Source organism: Oncorhynchus mykiss, chromosome 4 (assembly GCF_057628025.1).
Source record: "Oncorhynchus mykiss isolate SJ-2025 chromosome 4, ASM5762802v1, whole genome shotgun sequence".
NCBI classification, from domain to species: domain Eukaryota; kingdom Metazoa; phylum Chordata; class Actinopteri; order Salmoniformes; family Salmonidae; genus Oncorhynchus; species Oncorhynchus mykiss.
This window is the reverse complement of record NC_143025.1, coordinates 1,917,501-1,944,287: the sequence shown is the minus strand read 5'-3', so window position 1 is coordinate 1,944,287 and position 26,787 is coordinate 1,917,501. Positions and strand designations below refer to the sequence as shown.

At 43.4% G+C, this 26,787-nt stretch overlaps 1 protein-coding gene across 2 annotated transcripts in view; it reads left to right on the top strand.

The window, feature by feature from the left end:
• dennd4a (DENN domain containing 4A) overlaps positions 1-26,787 on the top strand; it is a 115,512-nt gene that overhangs the window by 18,161 nt on the left and 70,564 nt on the right. Inside the window, exons 7-15 of one of the 2 annotated variants that reach the window (XM_090230825.1) lie at positions 4-242; positions 5,998-6,064; positions 6,300-6,358; positions 6,579-6,723; positions 7,133-7,308; positions 8,489-8,589; positions 11,489-11,710; positions 16,618-16,763; positions 18,377-18,397. In XM_090230825.1, the coding sequence (XP_090086951.1) occupies positions 4-242; positions 5,998-6,064; positions 6,300-6,358; positions 6,579-6,723; positions 7,133-7,308; positions 8,489-8,589; positions 11,489-11,710; positions 16,618-16,763; positions 18,377-18,397 (1,176 nt within the window). The remainder of the gene's footprint in view (positions 1-3; positions 243-5,997; positions 6,065-6,299; positions 6,359-6,578; positions 6,724-7,132; positions 7,309-8,488; positions 8,590-11,488; positions 11,711-16,617; positions 16,764-18,376; positions 18,398-26,787) is intronic. The other variant, XM_090230826.1, reaches the window with a different exon arrangement.

Below are 26,787 nucleotides of genomic sequence, written 5' to 3'. Positions count from 1 at the left end.
CAGGTGTATGGAGCTGCCATCCAGTTCTATGAGCCGTACCCGGAGGACCAGCTGAGTGACAGACAGCGTTCTCTGCTGGGGCTACCGGGCACGTGCAGTAGCAGCGAGGGGACAAAGAGCGTTCACGCTAACAAGAGTATCTGTTTGCTGTCACACTGGCCGTTCTTTGACTCATTCAGGAACTTCCTGACGTTTCTCTACAGATACTCCATCTCTGGACCACACGCTCTGCCCATAGAGAAGTGAGGAGTAACACACACACACACACGCACGCACGCACGCACGCACGCACACAAGCACGCACGCATACGCGCACGCGCAGACACACACACATACACACACACACACACACACACGCACACGCACACGCACGCACACACACACACACACACACACACGCACACACGCACACACGCACACACGCACACACGCACACACGCACACACACACACACACACACACACACACACACACACACACACACGCGCACACACACAGACACACACACACACACAGACACACACACTCACACACAGACACAGACTCTACACACTTTAATTTAATTCCCCAATACAATCTCATTTTCAAGTGTCAAATAAAACATGAAACAAATAAAAAAAACAATACTTAGTAACAATAATAACAATATTAATAATAATCATATTAGTAACAATAATAACAAAATTAATAATAATAATATTAATAATAATAATATTGTAATTGCTACTGTAAATTGGACAGTGTATTTAGATTAACAAGAATTGAAGCTTTCTGCCCATATCAGATATGTCTATGTCCTGGGAAACATTCTTGTTACGTACAACCTCATGCGAATCGCATTAGCCTACGATAACTCAACCGTCTCGTGGAAGGGACACCGATCCCGAAGAAGTTTTAAACTAAGTACCTATAATATATACATATTTAATAATATCTCCACATTAATATTCATTATTATTAAATTAATGAATAAAGGGATACTTTGGGATTTGGGCAACGAGGCCCTTTATCTACTTCCCCAGAGTCAGATGAACTCCTGGATAACATTTTTATGATTGGAAGTCTATGGTATTTGCTAGCCCACTCATGATGCTAATGCTACTTAGCAATTGCGCTAACGCTAGTTAGCAACTTCCTTATATTATATACTGTCCATACTGTCTATATACCATTATTTACTGTCTATACACACCATTATATACTGTCTATACACACCATGATATACTGTCTATATACCATTATTTACTGTCTATACACCATTATATACTGTCTATACACACGATTATATACTGTCTATACACACCATTATATACTGTCTATACACACCATTATATACTGTCTTTACACAGCATTATATACTGTCTATACACACCATTATATACTGTCTATACACACCATATACTGTCTATACACACCATTATATACTGTCTATACACACCATTATATACTGTCTATACACACCATTATATACTGAACCTACTGTCTATACACACCATTATATACTGTCTATACACACCATTATATACTGACCATAGTGTATATACACAGCATTATATACTGTCTATACACAGCATTATATACGGTCTATACACACCATTATATACTGTCTATACACACCATTATATACTGTCTATAAACACACTTATATACTGTCTCTACACACCATTATATACTGTCTATACACACCATTATATACTGTCTATACACAGCATTATATACTGTCTATACACACCATTATATAATGTCTATACACACCATTATATACTGTCTATACACACCATTATATACTGTCTATACACACCATTATATACTGTCCATAGTGTCTATACACACCATTATATACTGTCTATACACACCATTATATACTGTCCATAGTGTCTATACACACCATTATATACTGTCTATACACACCATTATATACTGTCTATACACACCATTATATACTGACCATAGTGTATATACACACCATTATATACTGTCTATACACACCATTATATACAGTGCCTTGCGAAAGTATTCGGCCCCCTTGAACTTTGCGACCTTTTGCCACATTTCAGGCTTCAAACATAAAGATATAAAACTGTATTTTTTTGTGAAGAATCAACAACAAGTGGGACACAATCATGAAGTGGAACGACATTTATTGGATATTTGAAACTTTTTTAACAAATCAAAAACTGAAAAATTGGGCGTGCAAAATTATTCAGCCCCCTTAAGTTAATACTTTGTAGCGCCACCTTTTGCTGCGATTACAGCTGTAAGTCGCTTGGGGTATGTCTCTATCAGTTTTGCACATCGAGAGACTGAAATTTTTTCCCATTCCTCCTTGCAAAACAGCTCGAGCTCAGTGAGGTTGGATGGAGAGCATTTGTGAACAGCAGTTTTCAGTTCTTTCCACAGATTCTCGATTGGATTCAGGTCTGGACTTTGACTTGGCCATTCTAACACCTGGATATGTTTATTTTTGAACCATTCCATTGTAGATTTTGCTTTATGTTTTGGATCATTGTCTTGTTGGAAGACCAATCTCCGTCCCAGTCTCAGGTCTTTTGCAGACTACATCAGGTTTTCTTCCAGAATGGTCCTGTATTTAGCTCCATCCATCTTCCCATCAATTTTAACCATCTTCCCTGTCCCTGCTGAAGAAAAGCAGGCCCAAACCATGATGCTGCCACCACCATGTTTGACAGTGGGGATGGTGTGTTCAGCTGTGTTGCTTTTACACCAAACATAACGTTTTGCATTGTTGCCAAAAAGTTCAATTTTGGTTTCATCTGACCAGAGCACCTTCTTCCACATGTTTGGTGTGTCTCCCAGGTTGCTTGTGGCAAACTTTAAACAACACTTTTTATGGATATCTTTAAGAAATGGCTTTCTTCTTGCCACTCTTCCATAAAGGCCAGATTTGTGCAATATACGACTGATTGTTGTCCTATGGACAGAGTCTCCCACCTCAGCTGTAGATCTCTGCAGTTCATCCAGAGTGATCATGGGCCTCTTGGCTGCATCTCTGATCAGTCTTCTCCTTGTATGAGCTGAAAGTTTAGAGGGACGGCCAGGTCTTGGTAGATTTGCAGTGGTCTGATACTCCTTCCATTTCAATATTATCGCTTGCACAGTGCTCCTTGGGATGTTTAAAGCTTGGGAAATATTTTGGTATCCAAATCCGGCTTTAAACTTCTTCACAACAGTATCTCGGACCTGCCTGGTGTGTTCCTTGTTCTTCATGATGCTCTCTGCGCTTTTAACGGACCTCTGAGACTATCACAGTGCAGGTGCATTTATACGGAGACTTGATTACACACAGGTGGATTGTATTTATCATCATTAGTCATTTAGGTCAACATTGGATCATTCAGAGATCCCCACTGAACTTCTGGAGAGAGTTTGCTGCACTGAAAGTAAAGGGGCTGAATCATTTTGCACGCCCAATTTTTCAGTTTTTGATTTGTTAAAAAAGTTTGAAATATCCAATAAATGTCGTTCCACTTCATGATTGTGTCCCACTTGTTGTTGATTCTTCACAAAAAAATACAGTTTTATATCTTTATGTTTGAAGCCTGAAATGTGGCAAAAGGTCGCAAAGTTCAAGGGGGCCGAATACTTTCGCAAGGCACTGTACTATCCATAGTGTCTATACACACCATTATATACTGTCTATACACACCCTTATATACTGTCTATGCACACCATTATATACTGTCCATAGTTTATTTCTTTATTTCTGGATGTTAGATATTACTGGAATGTTGGAGCTAGGAACACCAGCATTATACTGTTGGAGCTAGGAACACCAGCATTTCACTGTTGGAGCTAGGAACACCAGCATTTCACTGTTGGAGCTAGGAACACCAGCATTTCACTGTTGGAGCTTGTAACACCAGCATTTCACTGTTGGAGCTAGGAACACCAGCATTTCACTGTTGGAGCTAGGAACACCAGCATTTCACTGTTGGAGCTAGGAACACCAGCATTTCACTGTTGGAGCTAGTAACACCAGAATTTCACTGTTGGAGCTAGTAACACCAGCATTATACTGTTGGAGCTAGGAACACCAGCATTATACTGTTGGAGCTAGGAACACCAGCATTTCACTGTTGGAGCTAGTAACACCAGCATTTCACTGTTGGAGCTAGTAACACCAGCATTATACTGTTGGAGCTAGGAACACCAGCATTTCACTGTTGGAGCTAGTAACACCAGCATTTCACTGTTGGAGCTAGAAACACCAGCATTTCACTGTTGGAGCTAGGAACACCAGCATTTCACTGTTGGAGCTAGTAACACCAGCATTTCACTGTTGGAGCTAGTAACACCAGCATTTCACTGTTGGAGCTAGGAACACCAGCATTTCACTGTTGGAGCTAGGAACACCAGCATTTCACTGTTGGAGCTAGGAACACCAGCATTTTTAATGTTGGAGCTAGGAACACCAGCATTTCACTGTTGGAGCTAGGAACACCAGCATTTCACTGTTGGAGCTAGGAACACCAGCATTTCACTGTTGGAGCTAGGAACGCCAGCATTTCACTGTTGGAGCTTGGAACACCAGCATTTCACTGTTGGAGCTAGGAACACCAGCATTTCACTGTTGGAGCTAGGAACACCAGCATTTCACTGTTGGAGCTAGGAACACCAGCATTTCACTGTTGGAGCTAGGAACACCATCATTTCACTGTTGGAGCTAGGAACACCAGCATTTCACTGTTGGAGCTAGGAACACCAGCATTTCACTGTTGGAGCTAGGAACACCAGCATTTCACTGTTGGAGCTAGGAACGCCAGCATTTCACTGTTGGAGCTAGGAACACCAGCATTTCACTGTTGGAGCTAGGAACACCAGCATTACACTGTAGGAGCCAAGAACACCAGCATTTCACTGTTGGAGCTAGGAACACCAGCATTTCACTGTTGGAGCTAGGAACACCAGCATTTCACTGTTGGAGCTAGGAACACCAGCATTTCACTGTTGGAGCTAGGAACACCAGCATTTCACTGTTGGAGCTAGGAACATCAGCATTTCACTGTTGGAGCTAGGAACACCAGCATTTCACTGTTGGAGCTAGGAACACCAGCATTTCACTGTTGGAGCTAGGAACACCAGCATTTCACTGTTGGAGCTAGGAACACCAGCATTTCACTGTTGGAGCTAGGAACACCAGCATTTCACTGTTGGAGCTAGGAACACCAGCATTTCACTGTTGGAGCTAGGAACACCAGCATTTCACTGTTGGAGCTAGGAACACCAGCATTTCACTGTTGGAGCTAGGAACACCAGCATTTCACTGTTGGAGCTAGGGACACCAGCATTACACTGTTGGCGCTAGGAACACCAGCATTACACTGTTGGAGCTAGGAACACCAGCATTACACTGTTGGAGCTAGGAACACCAGCATTTCACTGTTGGAGCTAGGAACACCAGCATTTCACTGTTGGAGCTAGGAACACCAGCATTTCACTGTTGGAGCTAGAAACACCAGCATTACACTGTTGGAGCTAGGAACACCAGCATTTCACTGTTGGAGCTAGGAACACCAGCATTACACTGTTGGAGCTAGGGACACCAGCATTACACTGTTGGCGCTAGGAACACCAGCATTACACTGTTGGAGCTAGGAACACCAGCATTACACTGTTGGAGCTAGGAACACCAGCATTACACTGTTGGAGCTAGGAACACCAGCATTTCACTGTTGGAGCTAGGAACACCAGCATTTCACTGTTGGAGCTAGGAACACCAGCATTTCACTGTTGGAGCTAGGAACACCAGCATTTCACTGTTGGAGCTAGGAACACCAGCATTTCACTACACTTGTGATAACATATGCAAAATGTGTCTATGCGACCAATAACGTGATTTGATTGGACTGTGGTTTTGTTGAGTTTTTTCCGTCATGTTTGTCAGACTTATCTGTTTTTCCAGATATCGTCTGAGACAGTGTCACAATACCTATCGAACCGTGTTATCTAACCTGTCATGTCTTCTCTGTCCAACAGGCACATCTCCCACTTCATGCACAAAGTCCCGTTCCCCTCGTCACAGAGACCACGCATCCTGCTACAGGTGAGATGGAGTCTCTGGGCAAATATGAAAGTGACGTTTAATGTTGTAGAAACACCGTCAATATGACTTGACCATTTGATCAACTCCAATACAGTCAGCCCGTTGTCTCTTCTTTGGGTTGAGCTGTGAAATCACTGACTGTGTGATCTGGTCGTGTTGCCGTAGCTACTGTAGAGCATTGAACTCTGCCCCTCTTCCTGCTGATGCCTATGTAAACTCTCTGTGTGCTCTACAGCTGTCTCCACATGATAGTCTGATGCTGAGCCAGCCTGTCTCCTCCCCTCTGCCTCTCAGGTAAGACAGACAGACCGGACAGACAGACAGACAGACCAGACAGACAGACCAGACAGACCAGACAACCAGACAGACCAGACAGACAGACAGACAGACAGACAGACAGACAGACAGACAGACAGACAGACAGACAGACAGACAGACAGTAAGGGTTCACTGTGAACCGTGAACAACACAGCTCCAATCTGTTCATTCTGAATTTGACTTCTCTCTCTCTCAGTGGTGGTCGTCTCTCCACTCTGCTCCTTAACCTGGGCCCTAAGAACGCGACCACTCTGCTGGTGCTGGCCGTAACAGAACACAAGATCCTGGTCCACTCTCTCAGACCGGCCGTACTGACCAGTGTGACGGAGGCCCTGGTGTCGGTGAGTGTGTGTGTGTGTGTGTGAGTGCGTGTGTGTGTGTGTGTGTGCGCGCGTGCGTGTGTGTGTGTGTGTGTGCGCGCGTGCGTGTGTGTGCGTGTGTGTGTGTGTGTGTGAGTGTGCGTGCACGTGATCTCCATGGAAATGGAGCCCACAACCTCGGCATGGTTAACACCAGGCTCTTTACCCACTGAGCCACTAAGGTCCACCAGGACAGTACATCAGCTAATGCTCATCTACGGTTGAAAAAATATTTTGAAAAACGGCATGGGTTTTGTAGTCCCAAAGGGGAACTTCAACTCCATCCCAAAGCAGAGTTGGACAATACGTGGTTCTTGTATGTGAAGGGTATCCCATCACCTGTGACAGTGTTGGAATATACTTAACTGCCAGTCTGTCCAACTCCCACCAGATGATCTTCCCCTTCCACTGGCCGTGCCCCTACATCCCTCTGTGCCCTCTGGCCCTGGCAGATGTTCTCTCTGCCCCTTGCCCCTTCATCGTGGGCGTCGACTCACGTTACTTTGACCTCTACGTGCCTCCGCCCGACGTCTGCTGTGTCGACCTGGACACCAACAACATATTACAGTAAGTCTGCCCTCTTAACACCCGACCTCTGACCTCTGACCCTGGAACGTGAACCTTAACCATGAGGTCTGCTGTGCCGACAGTGAGTTATCTGTAACCCCTGAACCCTGACCTCTATCTATGACCCTGACCCTAACCCTTAGCCGGACGTTTGCATAGTCACAGTTAGTGTTTCCATGTTATTCAGACAGGGAGAAAGAGGATATGTGCTGCAGGCAGTGGTGGTAGACCACCCTCAGTCACCTCTACCTATGACCTCTACAAATAACAATCTCCCATAACCTCTCATCCCTAACCTCTTGTCTCTTTGGTTTGTCATGTTGTTGTGTAACGATAATGACTCACTCACGGAAAAATATGTTATTGTTCGTTTTCTTTTCAAAGGACAGAAGTTCAACTATCACAATACCATTTTCCATGTTGTGCTTAATTACAGTTTTTCCCAATTGTTAACACACTTTTGCTGAAACAACATCTCAGGTACACTAAACACAAAACACAAAACAGATAGCCAATATCCCCAAACCCCTCAGACAAGAAACACAGCAATCAAATCCCTCCTTTCAGCTCTTCCTCCTGTTGTCCTCCCTCCCTCCTTTCAGCTCTCCTCCTGTTGTCCTCCCTCCCTCCTTTCAGCTCTTCCTCCTGTTGTCCTCCCTCCCTCCTTTCAGCTCTCCTCCTGTTGTCCTCCCTCCCTCCTTTCAGCTCTCCTCCTGTTGTCCTCCCTCCCTCCTTTCAGCTCTCCTCCTGTTGTCCTCCCTCCCTCCTGTCAGCGCTTCCTCCTGTTGACCTCCCTCCCTCCCTCCCTTCTTTCAGCCCTCCCTCCCTCCCTCCCTCCCTCCCTCCCTCCCTCCCTCCCTCCCTCCCTCCCTCCCTCCCTCCCTTTCTCTCTCTACACTCTCGCTCTCTTTCCCCCTCCCTCCCTCCCTCCCTCATGTTCCTCCCTCCCTCCCTCATGTCTCTCTCTCCATCCCTCCCTCCCTCCCTCCCTCTCACTCTCTTCCCCCTCCCTCCCTCCATCTCTTCCTAATGCTGTCAGGGTTGCCAGTCCTGTGTGGATGTCCTCCCTCCCTCCATCTCTTTCTAATGCTGTCTTTCTATCCCTTTCTCGTCTCCTCATCTCCTCATCTCCTCGTCTCCTAGTCTCCTCTAATCTCTTGTTGTCGTGTTGTGTTTTCAGTAAGGAGGAGAAGAGGGCCCTAACATGGAAGATACTACCACAGAAAGCCTGCAAACATCTCCTCAATACCCTGGGTAGACTGTACCAACAGCTGACTGAAGGTGAGCCTGGAAACTGATAATCCGTTTATCTTTCATTTTTCTGTGTAAGTCTCCCATTTGACGTAATCAGTAATGTCCGCTGGAGTCCGCATTGCGTGCTCTGATTCAGCCCATTGTAAATTAGTCTGTGTTTCATCTTAAATACCATACATTACTTCTCATCAATCAGGCATCTTCTATAATTTAGTATCTTTGACTTAAGATATCGATACGTTTAACAGAAATGTTGTGCAAGTCTCCCTTTGAAGTCAATGAAGGATTTACGGGGGAGAGTCCCGAGTTGCCCGTGCTTATCTCAACCCATTGTAAATTAGACAGTGTTCCATCTTACATTTCAGAGGATAGATCAATCAATTCTGTTTTATTACCCTCTACTGGTCGTAAATTAGACACACACGCACACACACGCACACACACACGCACGCACGCACGCACACACACACACACACACACACACACACACACACACACACACACACACACACACACACACACACACACACACACACATGAGAGACAGAGGGGACATGAAGATGGATTCCAGATGAGTCCTAGAAAAGCTTGAAGTGGTGTTTTCTTTCAAGTCTTATCAGAAGTGTGTCTGATCTAGTATAGGTCCAGGTATTTGGTATTTTATGAGGATCTCCATTAGCTGTTGTTAAAGCAGCAGCTACTCTTCCTTAGGTTTATTATGGATCCCCATTAGCTGTTGTTAAAGCAGCAGCTACTCTTCCTGGGGTTTATTATGGATCCCCATTAGCTGTTGTTAAAGCAGCAGCTACTCTTCCTGGGGTTTATTATGGATCCCCATTAGCTGTTGTTAAAGCAGCAGCTACTCTTCCTGGGTTTTATTATGGATCCCCATTAGCTGTTGTTAAAGCAGCAGCTACTCTTCCTGGGGTTTATTATGGATCCCCATTAGCTGTTGTTAAAGCAGCAGCTACTCTTCCTGGGGTTTATTATGGGTCCCCATTAGCTGTTGTTAGAGCAGCAGCTACTCTTCCTGGGGTTTATTATGGATCCCCATTAGCTGTTGTTAAAAAGCAGCAGCTACTCTTCCTGGGGTTTATTGTGGATCCCCATTAGTTCCTGCCAAGGCAGCAACTACTCTTCCTGGGGTTTATTATGGATCCCCATTAGTTCCTGCCAAGGCAGCAGCTACTCTTCCTGGGGTTTATTATGGATCCCCATTAGTTCCTGCCAAGGCAGCAGCTACTCTTCCTGTGGTTTATTATGGATCCCCATTAGTTCCTGCCAAGGCAGCAGCTACTCTTCCCGGGGTTTATTATGGATCCCTATTAGTTCCTGCCAAGGCAGCAGCTACTCTTCCTGGGGTTTATTATGGATCCCCATTAGTTCTTGCAAAAGCAGCAGCTACACTTCCTGGGGTCCACACAAAACACGGAACATGACATAACACAGAACATTAATAGACAAGAACAGCTCGAGGACAGAATTACATGCATTTTTTGAAAAGGCACACGTGGCCTACATATCAATACATACACACAAACTATCTGGGTCAAACAGGGGAGAGGCGTTGTGCCGTGAGGTGTTGCTTTATCTGTTTTTTCAAACCAGGTTTGCTGTTTATTTGAGCAATATGAGATGGGAGGGAGTTCCATGCAATAATGTCTCTATATAATTCTGTACACTTTCTTGAATTTGTTCTGGATTTGGGGACTGTGAAAAGACCCCTGGTAGCATGTCTGCGGGGGTAAGTGTGTGTGTCAGAGCTGTGTGTAAGTTGACTGCGCAAACAATTTGGGATTTTCAACACAATATTTCTTATAAAAAGAAGAGGTGACGCAGTCAGTCTCTCCCCAATTCTTAACCAAGAGAGACTGGCAGCATAGTGTTAATATCAGCCCTCTGATTACAACTGAGAGTAAAATGTACCGCTCTGTTCTGGACCAGCTGCAGTTTAACTAGGTCCTTGCAGCACTGGACCACACGACTGGACAATAATCAAGATGAGATAAAACTAGAGCCTACAGAACTTACTTTTTGGAGTGTGGTGTCAAAAAAGCATAACATCTCTTTGTTACGGACAGACCTCTCCCCATCTTTACAACCATTGAATCTATATGTTTTGACCATGACAGTTTACAATCTAAGATAACACCAAGTAATATAGTCTCTTCAACTTGTTCAACAGCCACACCATTCATTACCAGATTCAGCTGAGGTCTAGAACATAGGGAATTATTTGTACCAAATACAAGGCTCTTAGTTTTAGAGATGTTCAGGACCAGTTTATTACTGGCCACCCATTCCAAAACAGACTGCAACTCTTTGTTAAGGGTTTCAGTGACTTCATTAGCTGTGGTTGCTGATGTGTATATGGTTGAATCATCAGCATATATGGACACACCTGCTTTGTTTAATGCCAGTGGCAGGTCATTGGTAAAATTAGAAAAGAGTAGAGGGCCCAGAGAGCTGCCCTGTGGTACACCACACTTTACGTGTTTGACATTAGTGAAGCTTCCATTAAAGAAAACCCTTTGAGTTCAATTAGATAGATAGCTCTGAATCCACGATATGGCAGAGGTTGAAAAGCCATAGCACAACTTTTCTCAACAACAGGTTATGGTCAATAATATCAAAGGCTGCACTGAAATCTAACAGTACACCTCCCACAATCTTCGTATTATCAATTTCGGGTCGGCAAGCTTTTGGATGTACCGTGCCATCTACCATTTATAGACCTGTGTGAATGTATTATCTCATAAGAAAGTTGTTACCTAACTAAAGACAAAGCAAACCAACAATATAAAAATGCTGACTAAAAAAACACTTCATATAAGCAGAATGTACAGTATTTCTGGTCCTATTGTCCAACAGGGGCTTGTGTCTGAGGTTAGTTGATTAACACCTGTCTCTCTTCGGTATTGTCCAGGTGGCCAAGTCAGCGGCGAGGACGGTCAGATGGAGCCCACTGCGATTGACCCAGACCTGGCGAGCGGAGGGAAGAGCCTCCACACGCTAGAGATGCAGATCCAGGAAGCCTTCCTTAGGTTCATGGCGGCCATATTGAAAGGGTACCGCTCTTACCTCCTCCCCATCACTCAGGCCCCCTCCGAAAGGACCACGGACGCAAGCTCGCTGTTCGACTTGCAAGGTTAGTAGCGTGTTTACATCTGATTTTAGTTTGTCACCATTCCTACAGGAGAATATCCAGCCACACTTGGAGTACAGTGGAAGTAGATTTCAACCTCTGCGTCATCCTCCAAGAGTGACTGAATATTCTCCTCTCTCCTCCTCCCGTTGAAACAGTTAAGTCACATGTAGACAGACTCGCTCTGCAGTCGACCACAGTTTAACTCTGCAGCTGGTCCATCCTAACAATGAGGTCTGGAGTAGTGCCTGCAGAGTTTGACCTGAACTGATTTAGTGACTAATGATGTATGGTGATTTAGTGTAATGGTGATTTAGTGACTAATGGTGATTTAGTGACTAATGGTGATTTAGTGTAATTATGATTTAGTGACTAATGATGTATGGTGATTTAGTGCAGGGATGGGCAACTTTGGTGGTGGGGCCCACAAAAAATGTAACTCATCATGAGTGGTCACAGTTGCTCGTGGGTCCGCATACCCAAATTCATTGTACACATCCTTCCGTAGGATGGAGAGAAATGTTTGCAGTTTTTTTATATGATTTCCGAGTAATTCGACCATGATAACAAGTTTAAATAGCTGGCCGATAAACTAACTTCTCTTAATTATCACATCATGGAGGATGGTGGGTTGTCTTTATTATCACATCATGGTGGATGGTGGGTTGTCTTTATTATCACATCATGGTGGATGGTGGGTTGTCTTTATCACATCATGGTGGATGGTGGGTTGTCTTTAACACATCATGGAGGATGGTGGGTTGTCTTTATCACATCATGGAGGATGGTGGGTTGTCTTTAACACATCATGGAGGATGGTGGGTTGTCTTTAATACATCATGGAGGATGGTGGGTTGTCTTTATCACATCATGGAGGATGGTGGGTTGTCTTTAACACATCATGGAGGATGGTGGGTTGTCTTTATCACATCATGGTGGATGGTGGGTTGTCTTTAACACATCATGGAGGATGGTGGGTTGTCTTTATCACATCATGGAGGATGGTGGGTTGTCTTTAACACATCATGGAGGATGGTGGGTTGTCTTTATCACATCATGGTGGATGGTGGGTTGTCTTTATCACATCATGGAGGATGGTGGGTTGTCTTTATCACATCATGGAGGATGGTGGGTTGTCTTTAACACATCATGGAGGATGGTGGGTTGTCTTTATCACATCATGGAGGATGGTGGGTTGTCTTTAACACATCATGGTGGATGGTGGGTTGTCTTTATCACATCATGGAGGATGGTGGGTTGTCTTTAACACATCATGGAGGATGGTGGGTTGTCTTTATCACATCATGGAGGATGGTGGGTTGTCTTTATCACATCATGGAGGATGGTGGGTTGTCTTTATCACATCATGGAGGATGGTGGGTTGTCTTTATCACATCATGGTGGATGGTGGGTTGTCTTTAACACATCATGGAGGATGGTGGGTTGTCTTTATCACATCATGGAGGATGGTGGGTTGTCTTTATCACATCATGGAGGATGGTGGGTTGTCTTTATCACATCATGGTGGATGGTGGGTTGTCTTTAACACATCATGGAGGATGGTGGGTTGTCTTTAACACATCATGGTGGATGGTGGGTTGTCTTTATCACATCATGGTGGATGGTGGGTTGTCTTTAACACATCATGGTGGATGGTGGGTTGTCTTTATCACATCATGGAGGATGGTGGGTTGTCTTTATCACATCATGGTGGATGGTGGGTTGTCTTTAACACATCATGGTGGATGGTGGGTTGTCTTTATCACATCATGGTGGATGGTGGGTTGTCTTTAACACATCATGGAGGATGGTGGGTTGTCTTTATCACATCATGGAGGATGGTGGGTTGTCTTTAACACATCATGGAGGATGGTGGGTTGTCTTTAATACATCATGGAGGATGGTGGGTTGTCTTTATCACATCATGGAGGATGGTGGGTTGTCTTTAACACATCATGGAGGATGGTGGGTTGTCTTTATCACATCATGGTGGATGGTGGGTTGTCTTTAACACATCATGGAGGATGGTGGGTTATCTTTATCACATCATGGAGGATGGTGGGTTGTCTTTAACACATCATGGAGGATGGTGGATTGTCTTTATCACATCATGGTGGATGGTGGGTTGTCTTTATCACATCATGGAGGATGGTGGGTTGTCTTTATCACATCATGGAGGATGGTGGGTTGTCTTTAACACATCATGGAGGATGGTGGGTTGTCTTTATCACATCATGGAGGATGGTGGGTTGTCTTTAACACATCATGGTGGATGGTGGGTTGTCTTTATCACATCATGGAGGATGGTGGGTTGTCTTTAACACATCATGGAGGATGGTGGGTTGTCTTTATCACATCATGGAGGATGGTGGGTTGTCTTTATCACATCATGGAGGATGGTGGGTTGTCTTTATCACATCATGGAGGATGGTGGGTTGTCTTTATCACATCATGGTGGATGGTGGGTTGTCTTTAACACATCATGGAGGATGGTGGGTTGTCTTTATCACATCATGGAGGATGGTGGGTTGTCTTTATCACATCATGGAGGATGGTGGGTTGTCTTTATCACATCATGGTGGATGGTGGGTTGTCTTTAACACATCATGGAGGATGGTGGGTTGTCTTTAACACATCATGGTGGATGGTGGGTTGTCTTTATCACATCATGGTGGATGGTGGGTTGTCTTTAACACATCATGGTGGATGGTGGGTTGTCTTTATCACATCATGGAGGATGGTGGGTTGTCTTTATCACATCATGGTGGATGGTGGGTTGTCTTTAACACATCATGGTGGATGGTGGGTTGTCTTTATCATATCATGGTGGATGGTGGGTTGTCTTTAACACATTCAATAGATAGACGTAGCTTGTAAATTCGCTCAGGCTATCTACTCCAATTTCACAGCCATCTCGCCTGAGTGTGCCAGAGCACAGAATAACTGATGAATTTACGAACGCTCAACACCCGTTGAATTTGGCCGGTGTCAGTAAACGTCGGCAAAATAACCCAAAATAAATTGTTGCTAGGAGCACAGTTGCAACGCTCTGGATAACATGAAAACAGCCTAACCAGCTCTGCTAGGGCGAGTAAAATGTTCAGTGAGCTGTACTCTCATTTGTGTCTGGAAGTAGCTAGCAAGCAACTAGCCAGTTAGGTTGGGTGCTTGACTGCTGTTGTTAGGTCAGAATGCTTAGATCAACTCTACTTTTCGGCCAGAGTGTCCAGTGTGCGCTACAAGAGAAAAAAACACTCTAAATTTACGAACAGTCAATCTGACAACGCTCTGAGTTTGCGAATGCCCAGAGCACATTCTGGCACTCCAGATTAAATTTACGAACAGTCAATCTGACAACGCTCTGAGTTTACGAATGCCCAGAGCACATTCTGGCACTCCAAATTAAATTTACGAACAGTCAATCTGACAACGCTCTGAGTTTACGAATGCCCAGAGTACATTCTGGCACTCCAAATTAAATTTACGAGCAGTCAATCTGACAACGCTCTGAGTTTACGAATGCCCAGAGTACATTCTGGCACTCCAGATTGAATTTACGAACAGTCAATCTGACAACGCTCTGAGTTTACGAATGCCCAGAGCACATTCTGGCAGTCCAGATTAAATTTACGAACGATCAATCTGACAACACTCTGAGTTTACGAACGCCCAGAGTACATTCTGGCACTCCAGATTAAATTTACGAACAGTCAATCTGACAACGCTCTGAGTTTACGAACGCCCAGAGTACATTCTGGCACTCCAAATTAAATTTACGAACAGTCAACCTGACAACGCTCTGAGTTTACGAACGCCCAGAGTACATTCTGGCACTCCCGATTGAATTTACGAACAGTCAATCTGACAACGCTCTGAGTTTACGAACGCCCAGAGCACATTCTGGCACTCCAGATTAAATTTACGAACAGTCAATCTGACAACGCTCTGAGTTTACGAATGCCCAGAGCACATTCTGGCACTCCAGATTAAATTTACGAACAGTCAATCTGACAACGCTCTGAGTTTACGAACGCCCAGAGTACATTCTGGCACTCCAGATTAAATTTACGAACAGTCAATCTGACAACGCTCTGAGTTTACGAACGCCCAGAGTACATTCTGGCTCCAGATTAAATTTACGAACACAACCGTAGTATAAACCAGCCTTTCGTCTTGAAACCTTTGGCTGATTAACATCGCCTCACTTGGTGGTCTATAGCAGCTTCCCACCAGAATGGGATTTAGGTGAGTCAGATGAACCTGTAGCCATATTACTTCAACAGTATTTAACATTATCCAGATACTGACTGTCTATAGCAGCTTCCCACCAGAATGGGCTTTAGGTGAGGCAGATGAACCTGTAGCCATATTACTTCAACAGTATTTAACATTATCCAGATACTGACTGTCTATAGCAGCTTCCCACCAGAAGGGGCTTTAGGTGAGGCAGATGAACCTGTAGCCATATTACTACAACAGTATTTAACATGAGATCCTCTCTAAGCTTTACAGGAATGTGGTTCTGTCAGAATATGATTGTCATCTGTTACTAGCAAGTTATTCATTTTCACCTTGTTTCTTAAACTTACCTATGTTAACGTGATATGGTTATCATGTGGTTGTCATGTGGTTGTAATGTGGGTATCATGTGGTTGTCATGTGGTTGTCATGTGGTTATCATGTGGTTGTCATGCGGTTGTCATGCGGTTGTCGTGCGGTTGTCGTGCGGTTGTCGTGCGGTTGTCGTGCGGTTGTCGTGCGGTTGTCGTGCGGTTGTCATGCGGTTGTCGTGCGGTTGTCGTGCGGTTGTCGTGCGGTTGTCGTGCGGTTGTCGTATGGTTGTCATGTGGTTGTCATGTGGTTGTCGTATGGTTGTTGTATGGTTGTCATATGGTTGTCATGCTCCTCAGGGTTCTTGAAGAGCCGGGATCGTTCCCACCAGAAGTTCTACTCCCAGATGATCAAGACCCAGATGTTTATCCGGTTCATCGAGGAATGTTCCTTCGTCAGCGATAAAGACGCCAGTCTGGCCTTCTTCGACGAGTGTGTGGATAAGGTAAGATGATAATGTCCTATATTATTCTCAGTGTGTTGATAAGGTAAGATGATAATGTCCTATAGTATTCTCAGTGTGTTGATAAGGTAAGATGATAATGTCCTATAGTATCCTCAGTGTGTTGATAAGGTAAGATGATAATGTCCTATATTATTCTCAGTGTGTTGATAAGGTAAGATGATAATGTCGTATATTATTCTCAGTGTGTGGATAAGGTAAGATGATAATGTCATATATTACTCTCAGTGTGTGGATAAGGTAAGATGATAATGTCGTATATTATTCTCAGTGTGTGGATAAGGTAAGATGATAATGTCCTATATTATTCTCAGTGTGTGGATAAGGTAAGATGATAATGTTGCATATTATTCTCAGTGTGTTGATAAGGTAAGATGATAATGTCCTATAGTATTCTCAGTGTGTGGATAAAGTAAGATGATAATGTCCTATATTATTCTCAGTGTGTGGATAAGGTAAGATGATAATGCCGTAGATTATTATCAGTGTGTTGATACGGCAAGATGATAATGTCCTATAGTATTCTCAGTGTGTTGATAAGGTAAGATGATAATGTCCTATAATATTCTCAGTGTGTTGATAAGGTAAGATGATAATGTCCTATCGTATTCTCAGTGTGTTGATAAGGTACGATGATAATGTCCTATAGAATTCTCAGACTAACGTTCTAGCCTAGCTTTCTTGAGTGTGTCAGTAAGGGAAGGCTTGTTTGTCCATAGAGAATGAGATGGACCAGCACACCATAAATAGTATTCAATGAAGCATGTATTTCACTGCACGTAGTATTGCATCATTCAGTGGTTTGTTAGTCTTCATGTACTGTATTTCCAACCATGTATTACGTAGAACGAGTCATTCACAGGACACAGTTCATGTATTTGAAATTGTAGGTGGTCCTTAATTAAATTGAGATAAGTTTATCAGTCATCGGAGTTGTTTGTGAGATTCAGTATCTCATCCAGAATGTATTCATAATGTATCGTTAGACGGGGCCTTTTGGCTGAACCAACAAGAAACATTCAGGAAGTTGTAGAACAAACTGCAACCAGCGAACGCTTGTCCCTTTAGGCTACAATTAGTACTAGTCCTTCTGTTCTCTGGTCAATCCTTCATCTCTTTCTTTCCTTCTCCCCCTGCCTGGTGCTTTTCCTCTACACTCTCCTGTCTACCTGTCTGTCTACCTGTCTGTCTACCTGTCTGTCTACCTGTCTGTCTACCTGCGTGTCTACCTGTCTGCCTGTCTACCTGCCTGTCTACCCACCTGTCTACCCATCTGTCTACCCGCCTGTCTGCCTGTCTACCTGTCTGCCTGTCTGCCAATCTACCTGTCTGTCTGCCTGTCTGTCTACCTGCCTGCCTGTCTACCCGCCTGTCTACCTGCCTGTCTGCCTGTCTACCTGTCTGCCTGTCTGCCAATCTACCTGTCTGTCTGCCTGTCTGTCTACCTGCCTGTCTACCTGTCTGTCTGCCTGTCTGTCTACCTGCCTGCCTGTCTACCCGCCTGTCTACCTGCCTGTCTACCCGCTGTCTTCCTGCCTGTCTTCCTGTCTGTCTACCTGCCTATCTACCTGTGATCTTGGGTCTTGCTTGGACAGATTTACAGCAATGGAAGCAAGGTAAGCTCTCAGACCATCTTCTTCTTCTTCTTTGTATATTCTTTACGTTTCAATGTTCTAGCTTAGAACCAAAGTTAGAACATTCTCCCCAAGCTTCTTCATGGGTTGTGACTCAGCTGCAGTGCTGGGTACAGTTGTAGGATGTGGTGTTAACCATAGAGAGAGAGAGACACGGTGGAGAACAGAAGTTTGAGAAAGAGGAGAGAGACAGAGAACACATAAAGGAACATGACATTCAACAGACCAATTCGGATCTGGATAAAAAAATAATTGAATCAGTTATAGAACCCATTGCCTTTTATGGTTGTCTGGGGTCCGCTCACCAAACCAAGAATTCACAAAAATGTGATAAACACCAAATTCAAATAATATAAAATCAAACTTTATTTGTCACATGTGCCGAATACAGACCTAACCGTGAAATGCTGAATACAACAGGTGTAGTAGACCTCACAGTGAAATGCTGAATACAACAGGTGTAGGTAGACCTCACAGTGAAATGCTGAATACAACAGGTGTAGTAGACCTCACAGTGAAATGCTGATTACAACAGGTGTAGTAGACCTCACAGTGAAATGCTGATTACAACAGGTGTTGTAGACCTCACAGTGAAATGCTGAATACAACAGGTGTAGTAGACCTTACAGTGAAATGCTGAATACAACAGGTGTAGTAGACCTCACAGTGAAATGCTGAATACAACAGGTGTAGTAGACCTCACAGTGAAATGCTGAATACAACAGGTGTAGTAGACCTTACAGTGAAATGCTGAATACAACAGGTGTAGTAGACCTTACAGTGAAATGCTGAATACAACAGGTGTAGTAGACCTCACAGTGAAATGCTGAATACAACAGGTGTAGTAGACCTCACAGTGAAATGCTGATTACAACAGGTGTAGTAGACCTCACAGTGAAATGCTGATTACAACAGGTGTAGTAGACCTCACAGTGAAATGCTGAATACAACAGGTGTAGTAGACCTTACAGTGAAATGCTGAATACAACAGGTGTAGTAGACCTCACAGTGAAATGCTGATTACAACAGGTGTAGTAGACCTCACAGTGAAATGCTGATTACAACAGGTGTAGTAGACCTCACAGTGAAATGCTGAATACAACAGGTGTAGTAGACCTTACAGTGAAATGCTGAATACAACAGGTGTAGTATACCTTACAGTGAAATGCCGAATACAACAGGTGTAGTAGACCTCACAGTGAAATGCTGAATACAACAGGTGTAGTAGACCTTACAGTGAAATGCTGAATACAACAGGTGTAGTAGACCTTACAGTGAAATGCTGAATACAACAGGTGTAGTAGACCTCACAGTGAAATGCTGAATACAACAGGTGTAGTAGACCTCACAGTGAAATGCTGATTACAACAGGTGTAGTAGACCTCACAGTGAAATGCTGATTACAACAGGTGTAGTAGACCTCACAGTGAAATGCTGAATACAACAGGTGTAGTAGACCTCACAGTGAAATGCTGAATACAACAGGTGTAGTAGACCTCACAGTGAAATGATGAATACAACAGGTGTAGTAGACCTCACAGTGAAATGCTGAATACAACAGGTGTAGTAGACCTCACAGTGAAATGCTGATTACAACAGGTGTAGTAGACCTCACAGTGAAATGCTGATTACAACAGGTGTAGTAGACCTCACAGTGAAATGCTGAATACAACAGGTGTAGTAGACCTTACAGTGAAATGCTGAATACAACAGGTGTAGTAGACCTCACAGTGAAATGCTGAATACAACAGGTGTAGTAGACCTCACAGTGAAATGCTGAATACAACAGGTGTAGTAGACCTCACAGTGAAATGCTGAATACAACAGGTGTAGTAGACCTCACAGTGAAATGCTGAATACAACAGGTGTAGTAGACCTTACAGTGAAATACTGAATACAACAGGTGTAGTAGACCTCACAGTGAAATGCTGAATACAACAGGTGTAGTAGACCTCACAGTGAAATGCTGAATACAACAGGTGTAGTAGACCTCACAGTGAAATGCTGAATACAACAGGTGTAGTAGACCTCACAGTGAAATGCTGAATACAACAGGTGTAGTAGACCTCACAGTGAAATGCTGAATACAACAGGTGTAGTAGACCTCACAGTGAAATGCTGAATACAACAGGTGTAGTAGACCTCACAGTGAAATGCTGAATACAACAGGTGTAGTAGACCTCACAGTGAAATGCTGAATACAACAGGTGTAGTAGACCTTACAGTGAAATGCTGAATACAACAGGTGTAGTAGACCTTACAGTGAAATGCTGTACGCAGGCAATGAGGCAGTGATCGCTGAGATCTTGATTGAAAACAACAGAGGTGTATTTGGAGGGCGAGTTTTGTATGCATCTCTGTGTGTGGAGTAAATGTGTGGAGTAAATGTGGTCTAGAGTTTTTTCCGTCTGGTTGCACATGTGACATGCTGGTAGAAAATAGGTGAAACGGATTTAAGTTTGCCAGCTTTAAAGTCACCGGCCACTAGGAGCGCAGCTTCTGAATGAGCATTTTCTTCTTTGCTTATGGCTTTATAGAGTTGGTTGAGAGCGGTCTTAGTGTCAGCATCGGTCTGTGGTGGTAAATAGACGGCTACGAATATTATAGATGAGAACTCTCTTGATAGATAGTGTGGTCTACAGCTTATCATGAGTTACTCTACCTCAGGCGAGCAATACCTCGAGACTTCTTTAATATTAGACATCACGCACCAGCTGTTAATGACAAATAGACACACACCCCGCCCCTCGTCTTACCAGACGTAGCTTCTCTGTCCAGCCGGTGCATGGAAAAACCCGCCAGCTCTATATTATCCGTGTCGTCGTTCAGCCACGACTTGGGGAAAGATGAGATTTGAGTTGGTAGTATAATCTTGATCGTATAAATCAACCTGATGTATAGTTACTCCCTCATGAAGCCAGTCTAAATCAACATGATGTAAAGTTACTCCCTCGTGAAGCCAGTCTAAATCACCCTGTAAAGTTACTCCCTCATGAAGCCAGTATAAATCAACATGATGTAAAGTTACTCCCTCGTGAAGCCAGTCTAAATCACCCTGTAAAGTTACTCCCTCATGAAGCCAGTATAAATCAACATGATGTAAAGTTACTCCCTCATGAAGCCAGTATAAATCAACATTACGTAAAGTTACTCCCTCATGAAGCCAGTCTAAATCACCCTGTAAAGTTACTCCCTCATGAAGCCAGAATAAATCAACATGATGTAAAGTTACTCCCTCATGCAGCCAGTCTAAATCAACCTGATGTAAAGTTACTCCCTCATGCAGCCAGTCTAAATCAACCTGATGTAAAGTTACTCCCTCATGCAGCCAGTCTAAATCAACCTGATGTAAAGTTACTCCCTCATGAAGCCAGTCTAAATCAACCTGATGTAAAGTTACTCCCTCATGCAGCCAGTCTAAATCAACCTGATGTAAAGTTACTCCCTCATGAAGCCAGTCTAAATCAACCTGATGTAAAGTTACTCCCTCATGAAGCCAGTCTAAATCAACCTGATGTAAAGTTACTCCCTCGTGAAGCCAGTATAAATCAACCTGATGTAAAGTTACTCCCTCATGAAGCCAGTATAAATCAACCTGATGTAAAGTTACTCCCTCATGCAGCCAGTCTAAATCAACCTGACGTATCGTTTCTGAAGCATAACGTTACGCTGACATTTATTGACATCCGTTGCTATGGTTACACAGTACCACAAGGTGTCAGGAGCTAGTCTGCGTACGCATCTCTTTAGCTAATCCAGGTTGCATGAAACATAAATACAGTACAATACAACACAATATAGTACAATAGAGTAAAGTACAGTACAATACAGTACAATACAATACTTTACAATACAGTACAATACAGTAAAGTACAGTACAATACAGTACAATACAGTACAATACAGTAAAGTGCAGTACAATACAGTGCAATACAGTACAATATAGTACAATACAATATAGTACAGTACAATATAGTACAATACAATATAGTACAGTACAATACAGTACAATACAATATAGTACAATATGGTACAATATAATACAGTAAAATACAGTACAATACAATACAGTAAAGTACAGTACAATACAGTAAATTACAGGACAATACAGTGAAGTACAGTACAATACAGTAAAGTACAGTACAATGCAGTACAATACAGTAAAGTGCAGTACAATACAGTGCAATACAGTACAATATAGTACAATACAATATAGTACAATACAGTACAATACAGTACAATATAGTACAATACAATATAGTACAATACAGTACAATACAGTACAAGATAATACAGTACAATACAGTACAATACAATATAGTACAATATAGTACAATATAATACAGTACAATACAGTATAATACAGTAAAGTACAGTACAATACAGTACAATATAGTACAATACAATATAGTACAGTACAATATAGTACAATGCAATATAGTACAGTACAATATAGTACAATACAATATAGTACAATACAATACAGTACAATATAATGCAGTATAATACAGTACAATACAGTACAAAACAGTACAATACAATATACTACAGTACAATACAGTACAATACAGTACAATACAATATACTACAGTACAATACAGTACAATACAATATAATACAGTACAATACAGTACAATACAGTACCGTACAATACAGTACAATACAATACAATACAATACAGTACAATACAGTACAATATAGTACAATACAATATAGTACAATATAATACAGTACAATACAATACAGTACAGTACAATATAGTAAAGTACAGTACAATACAGTACAATATAGTACAGTACAATACAATACAGTAAAGTACAGTACAATACAGTAAAGTACAGTACAATACAGTAAATTACAGTACAATACAGTGAAGTACAGTACAATACAGTAAAGTACAGTACAATACAGTGAAGTGCTGTACAATACAGTGCAATAGGGTACAATACAGTACAATATAATACAATACAATATAGTACAGTACAATACAGTACAATACAATATAGTACAATACAGTACAATACAATATAGTAAAATATAGTACAATATAATACAATACAATACAGTACAATACAGTATAGTACAATATAATACAGTACAATATGGTACAATACAATATAGTACAGTACAATACAGTACAATACAATATAGTACAATACAGTACAATACAATATAGTAAAATATAGTACAATATAATACAATACAATACAGTACAATACAGTATAGTACAATATAATACAGTACAATATGGTACAATACAATATAGTACAGTACAATACAGTACAATACAATATAGTACAATACAGTACAATACAATATAGTAAAATATAGTACAATATAATACAATACAATACAGTGCCCTGTAGAATGAAATACCTTGCTTTATGCTCTCTACTCTCTCATATACTTTCTGTCAGCTAGAGGAAGTTGGACCGAACAAGGCTAGTTTGTTCCTTTCCAGCCAGACCCACTGCTCGATTTGTATTTGCGTGTGTGTGTGGTGTGTGTGTGTGTGTGTGTGTGTGTGTGTGTGTGTGTGTGTGTGTGTGTGTGTGTGTGTGTGTGTGTGTGTGTGTGTGTGTGTGTGTGTGTGTGTGTGTGTGTGTGTGTGTGTGTGTGTGCGTGCGTGCGTGCGTGCGTGCGTGCGTGCGTGCGTGCGTGCGTGCGTGCGTGCGTGCGTGTGTGTGTGTGTGTGTGTTCTGTAATAGCCTCATAGAGCAACATGAGATTATAGAATTATGTTCAGGTCAGTGGAGGCTGGATTCATGTAGACTAGGAGAGGGGGAGGGGAGTGAGTGAGGAGGGGTGGACTTGACGTATCCTTGGCATGGCAGAAGGGAGGGGTACGGAGAGGTGAAGGAGAGGAGAGGAGGGAGGTTAGGGAGGGGTAAGGACTATGATGCATGGCAGTTCAGATTATTGGTGTAAGTAGAGGGGGGAGGAGGGGGGGGGAGAAGGGAGGAGAGGAGGGAGAGAAGGGAGGGTAAGGAGAGGTGAGGGGGAGGAGAGGAGGGAGAGAAGGGAAGGGGAGGAGAGAGAGAAGGGGAGGAGAGGAGGGAGAGAAGGGGTTAAGGAGAGGTGAGGGGGAGGAGAGGAGGGAGAGAAGGGAGGGTAAGGAGAGGTGGAGGGGGAGGAGAGGAGGGAGAGAAGGAGGGGTAAGGAGAGGTGGAGGGGAGGGAGAGAAGGGGGGGTAGGGAGGGAGGGGTGAAGGGGGAGGAGAGGAGAGAGAGAAGGGGGGGTAAGGAGGGAGGGGTGAAGGGGGAGGAGAGGAGAGGAGAGAGAGAAGGGAGAGAAGGGGTAAGGAGAGGTGGAGGGGAGGGAAAGAAGGGGGGTAGGGAGGAGAGGAGAGAGAGAGAAGTGGGGGTAGGGAGGGAGGGGTGAAGGGGGAGGAGAGAGAGAGAGAGAGAAGGAGGGGTAAGGAGAGGTGGAGGGGAGGGAGAGAAGGGGGAGGAGAGGAGAGAGAGAAGGGGGGTAAGGAGGGAGGGGTGAAGGGGTGAAGGGGGAGGAGAGGAGATGGAGAAGGAGGGGTAAGGACTATGATGCTGAGTTATGACCCTGATAGACATTATTAATGCTTGTTTGTCTGGATTAACTCTTAGGATCTGATCTGTACTATTTAATTTAACCTTTATTTAACTAGGCAAGTCAGTTTAAGAACATGTTCTTATTTTCAATGCCGGCCTAGGAACAGTGCCTGTTCAGGGGCAGAACGACAGTTTTGTACCTTGTCAGCTCAGGGGTTTGAACTTGCAACCTTCCGGTTACTAGTCCATCCACTAGGCTACCCTGCCGCCCCAATAGGATATTAAATCTCCACTCTGGAATCTATGGTCTCCTCTCTGTGAATCTGTGCCAAGGCAGCAACTACTCTTCCTGGGGTTTATTATGGATCCCCATTAGTTCCTGCCAAGGCAGCAGCTACTCTTCCTGGGGTTTATTATGGATCCCCATTAGTTCCTGCCAAGGCAGCAGCTACTCTTCCTGGGGTTTATTATGGATCCCCATTAGTTCCTGCCAAGGCAGCAGCTACTCTTCCTGGGGTTTATTATGGATCCCCATTAGTTCCTGCCAAGGCAGCAGCTACTCTTCCTGGGGTTTATTATGGATCCCCATTAGTTCCTGCCAAGGCAGCAGCTACTCTTCCTGGGGTTTATTATGGATCCCCATTAGTTCTTGCCAAGGCAGCAGCTACTCTTCCTGGGGTTTATTATGGATCCCCATTAGTTCCTGCCAAGGCAGCAGCTAATCTTCCTGGGGTTTATTATGGATCCCCATTAGTTCCTGCCAAGGCAGCAGCTACTCTTCCTGGGGTTTATTATGGATCCCCATTAGTTCTTGCCAAGGCAGCAGCTACTCTTCCTGGGGTTTATTATGGATCCCCATTAGTTCCTGCCAAGGCAGCAGCTACTCTTCTTGGGTTCCAGCAACACAAGACAGTTACTTATAGTTTAAAATACTACATGACATACATAGACCTACCTTGTTGATAGTGTTGATAAGAAGGTAGAAACTAGGGCCTGTAGGACCTGCCTTGTTGATAGTGTTGTTAAGAAGGTAGAAACTAGGGCCTGTAGGACCTACCTTGTTGATAGTGCTGTTAAGAAGGTAGAAACTAGGGCCTGTAAGACCTGCCTTGTTGATAGTGTTGTTAAGAAGGTAGAAACTAGGGCCTGTAGGACCTGCCTTGTTGATAGTGTTGTTAAGAAGGTAGAAACTAGGACCTATAAGACCTGCCTTGTTAGTAGTGCTGTTAAGAAGGTAGAAACTAGGGCCTGTAGGACCTGCCTTGTTGATAGTGTTGTTAAGAAGGTAGAAACTAGGACCTATAAGACCTGCCTTGTTGATAGTGTTGTTAAGAAGGTAGAAACTAGGGCCTGTAGGACCTTCCTTGTTGATAGTGCTGTTAAGAAGGTAGAAACTAGGACCTGTAGGACCTGCCTTGTTGATTGTGCTGTTAAGAAGGTAGAAACTAGGACCTGCCTTGTTGATAGTGTTGTTAAGAAGGTAGAAACGGGACCTGCCTTGTTGATAGTGTTGTTAAGAAGGTAGAAACTATGACCTGTAGGACCTGCCTTGTTGATAGTGCTGTTAAGAAGGTAGAAACTAGGACCTGCCTTGTTGATAGTGTTGTTAAGAAGGTAGAAACTAGGACCTGCCTTGTTGATAGTGTTGTTAAGAAGGTAGAAACTATGACCTGTAGGACCTGCCTTGTTGATAGTGTTGTTAAGAAGGTAGAAACTAGGGCCTGTAGGACCTGCCTTGTTGATAGTGTTGTTAAGAAGGTAGAAACTAGGGCCTGTAGGACCTGCCTTGTTGATAGTGTTGTTAAGAAGGTAGAAACTAGGGCCTGTAGGACCTGCCTTGTTGATAGT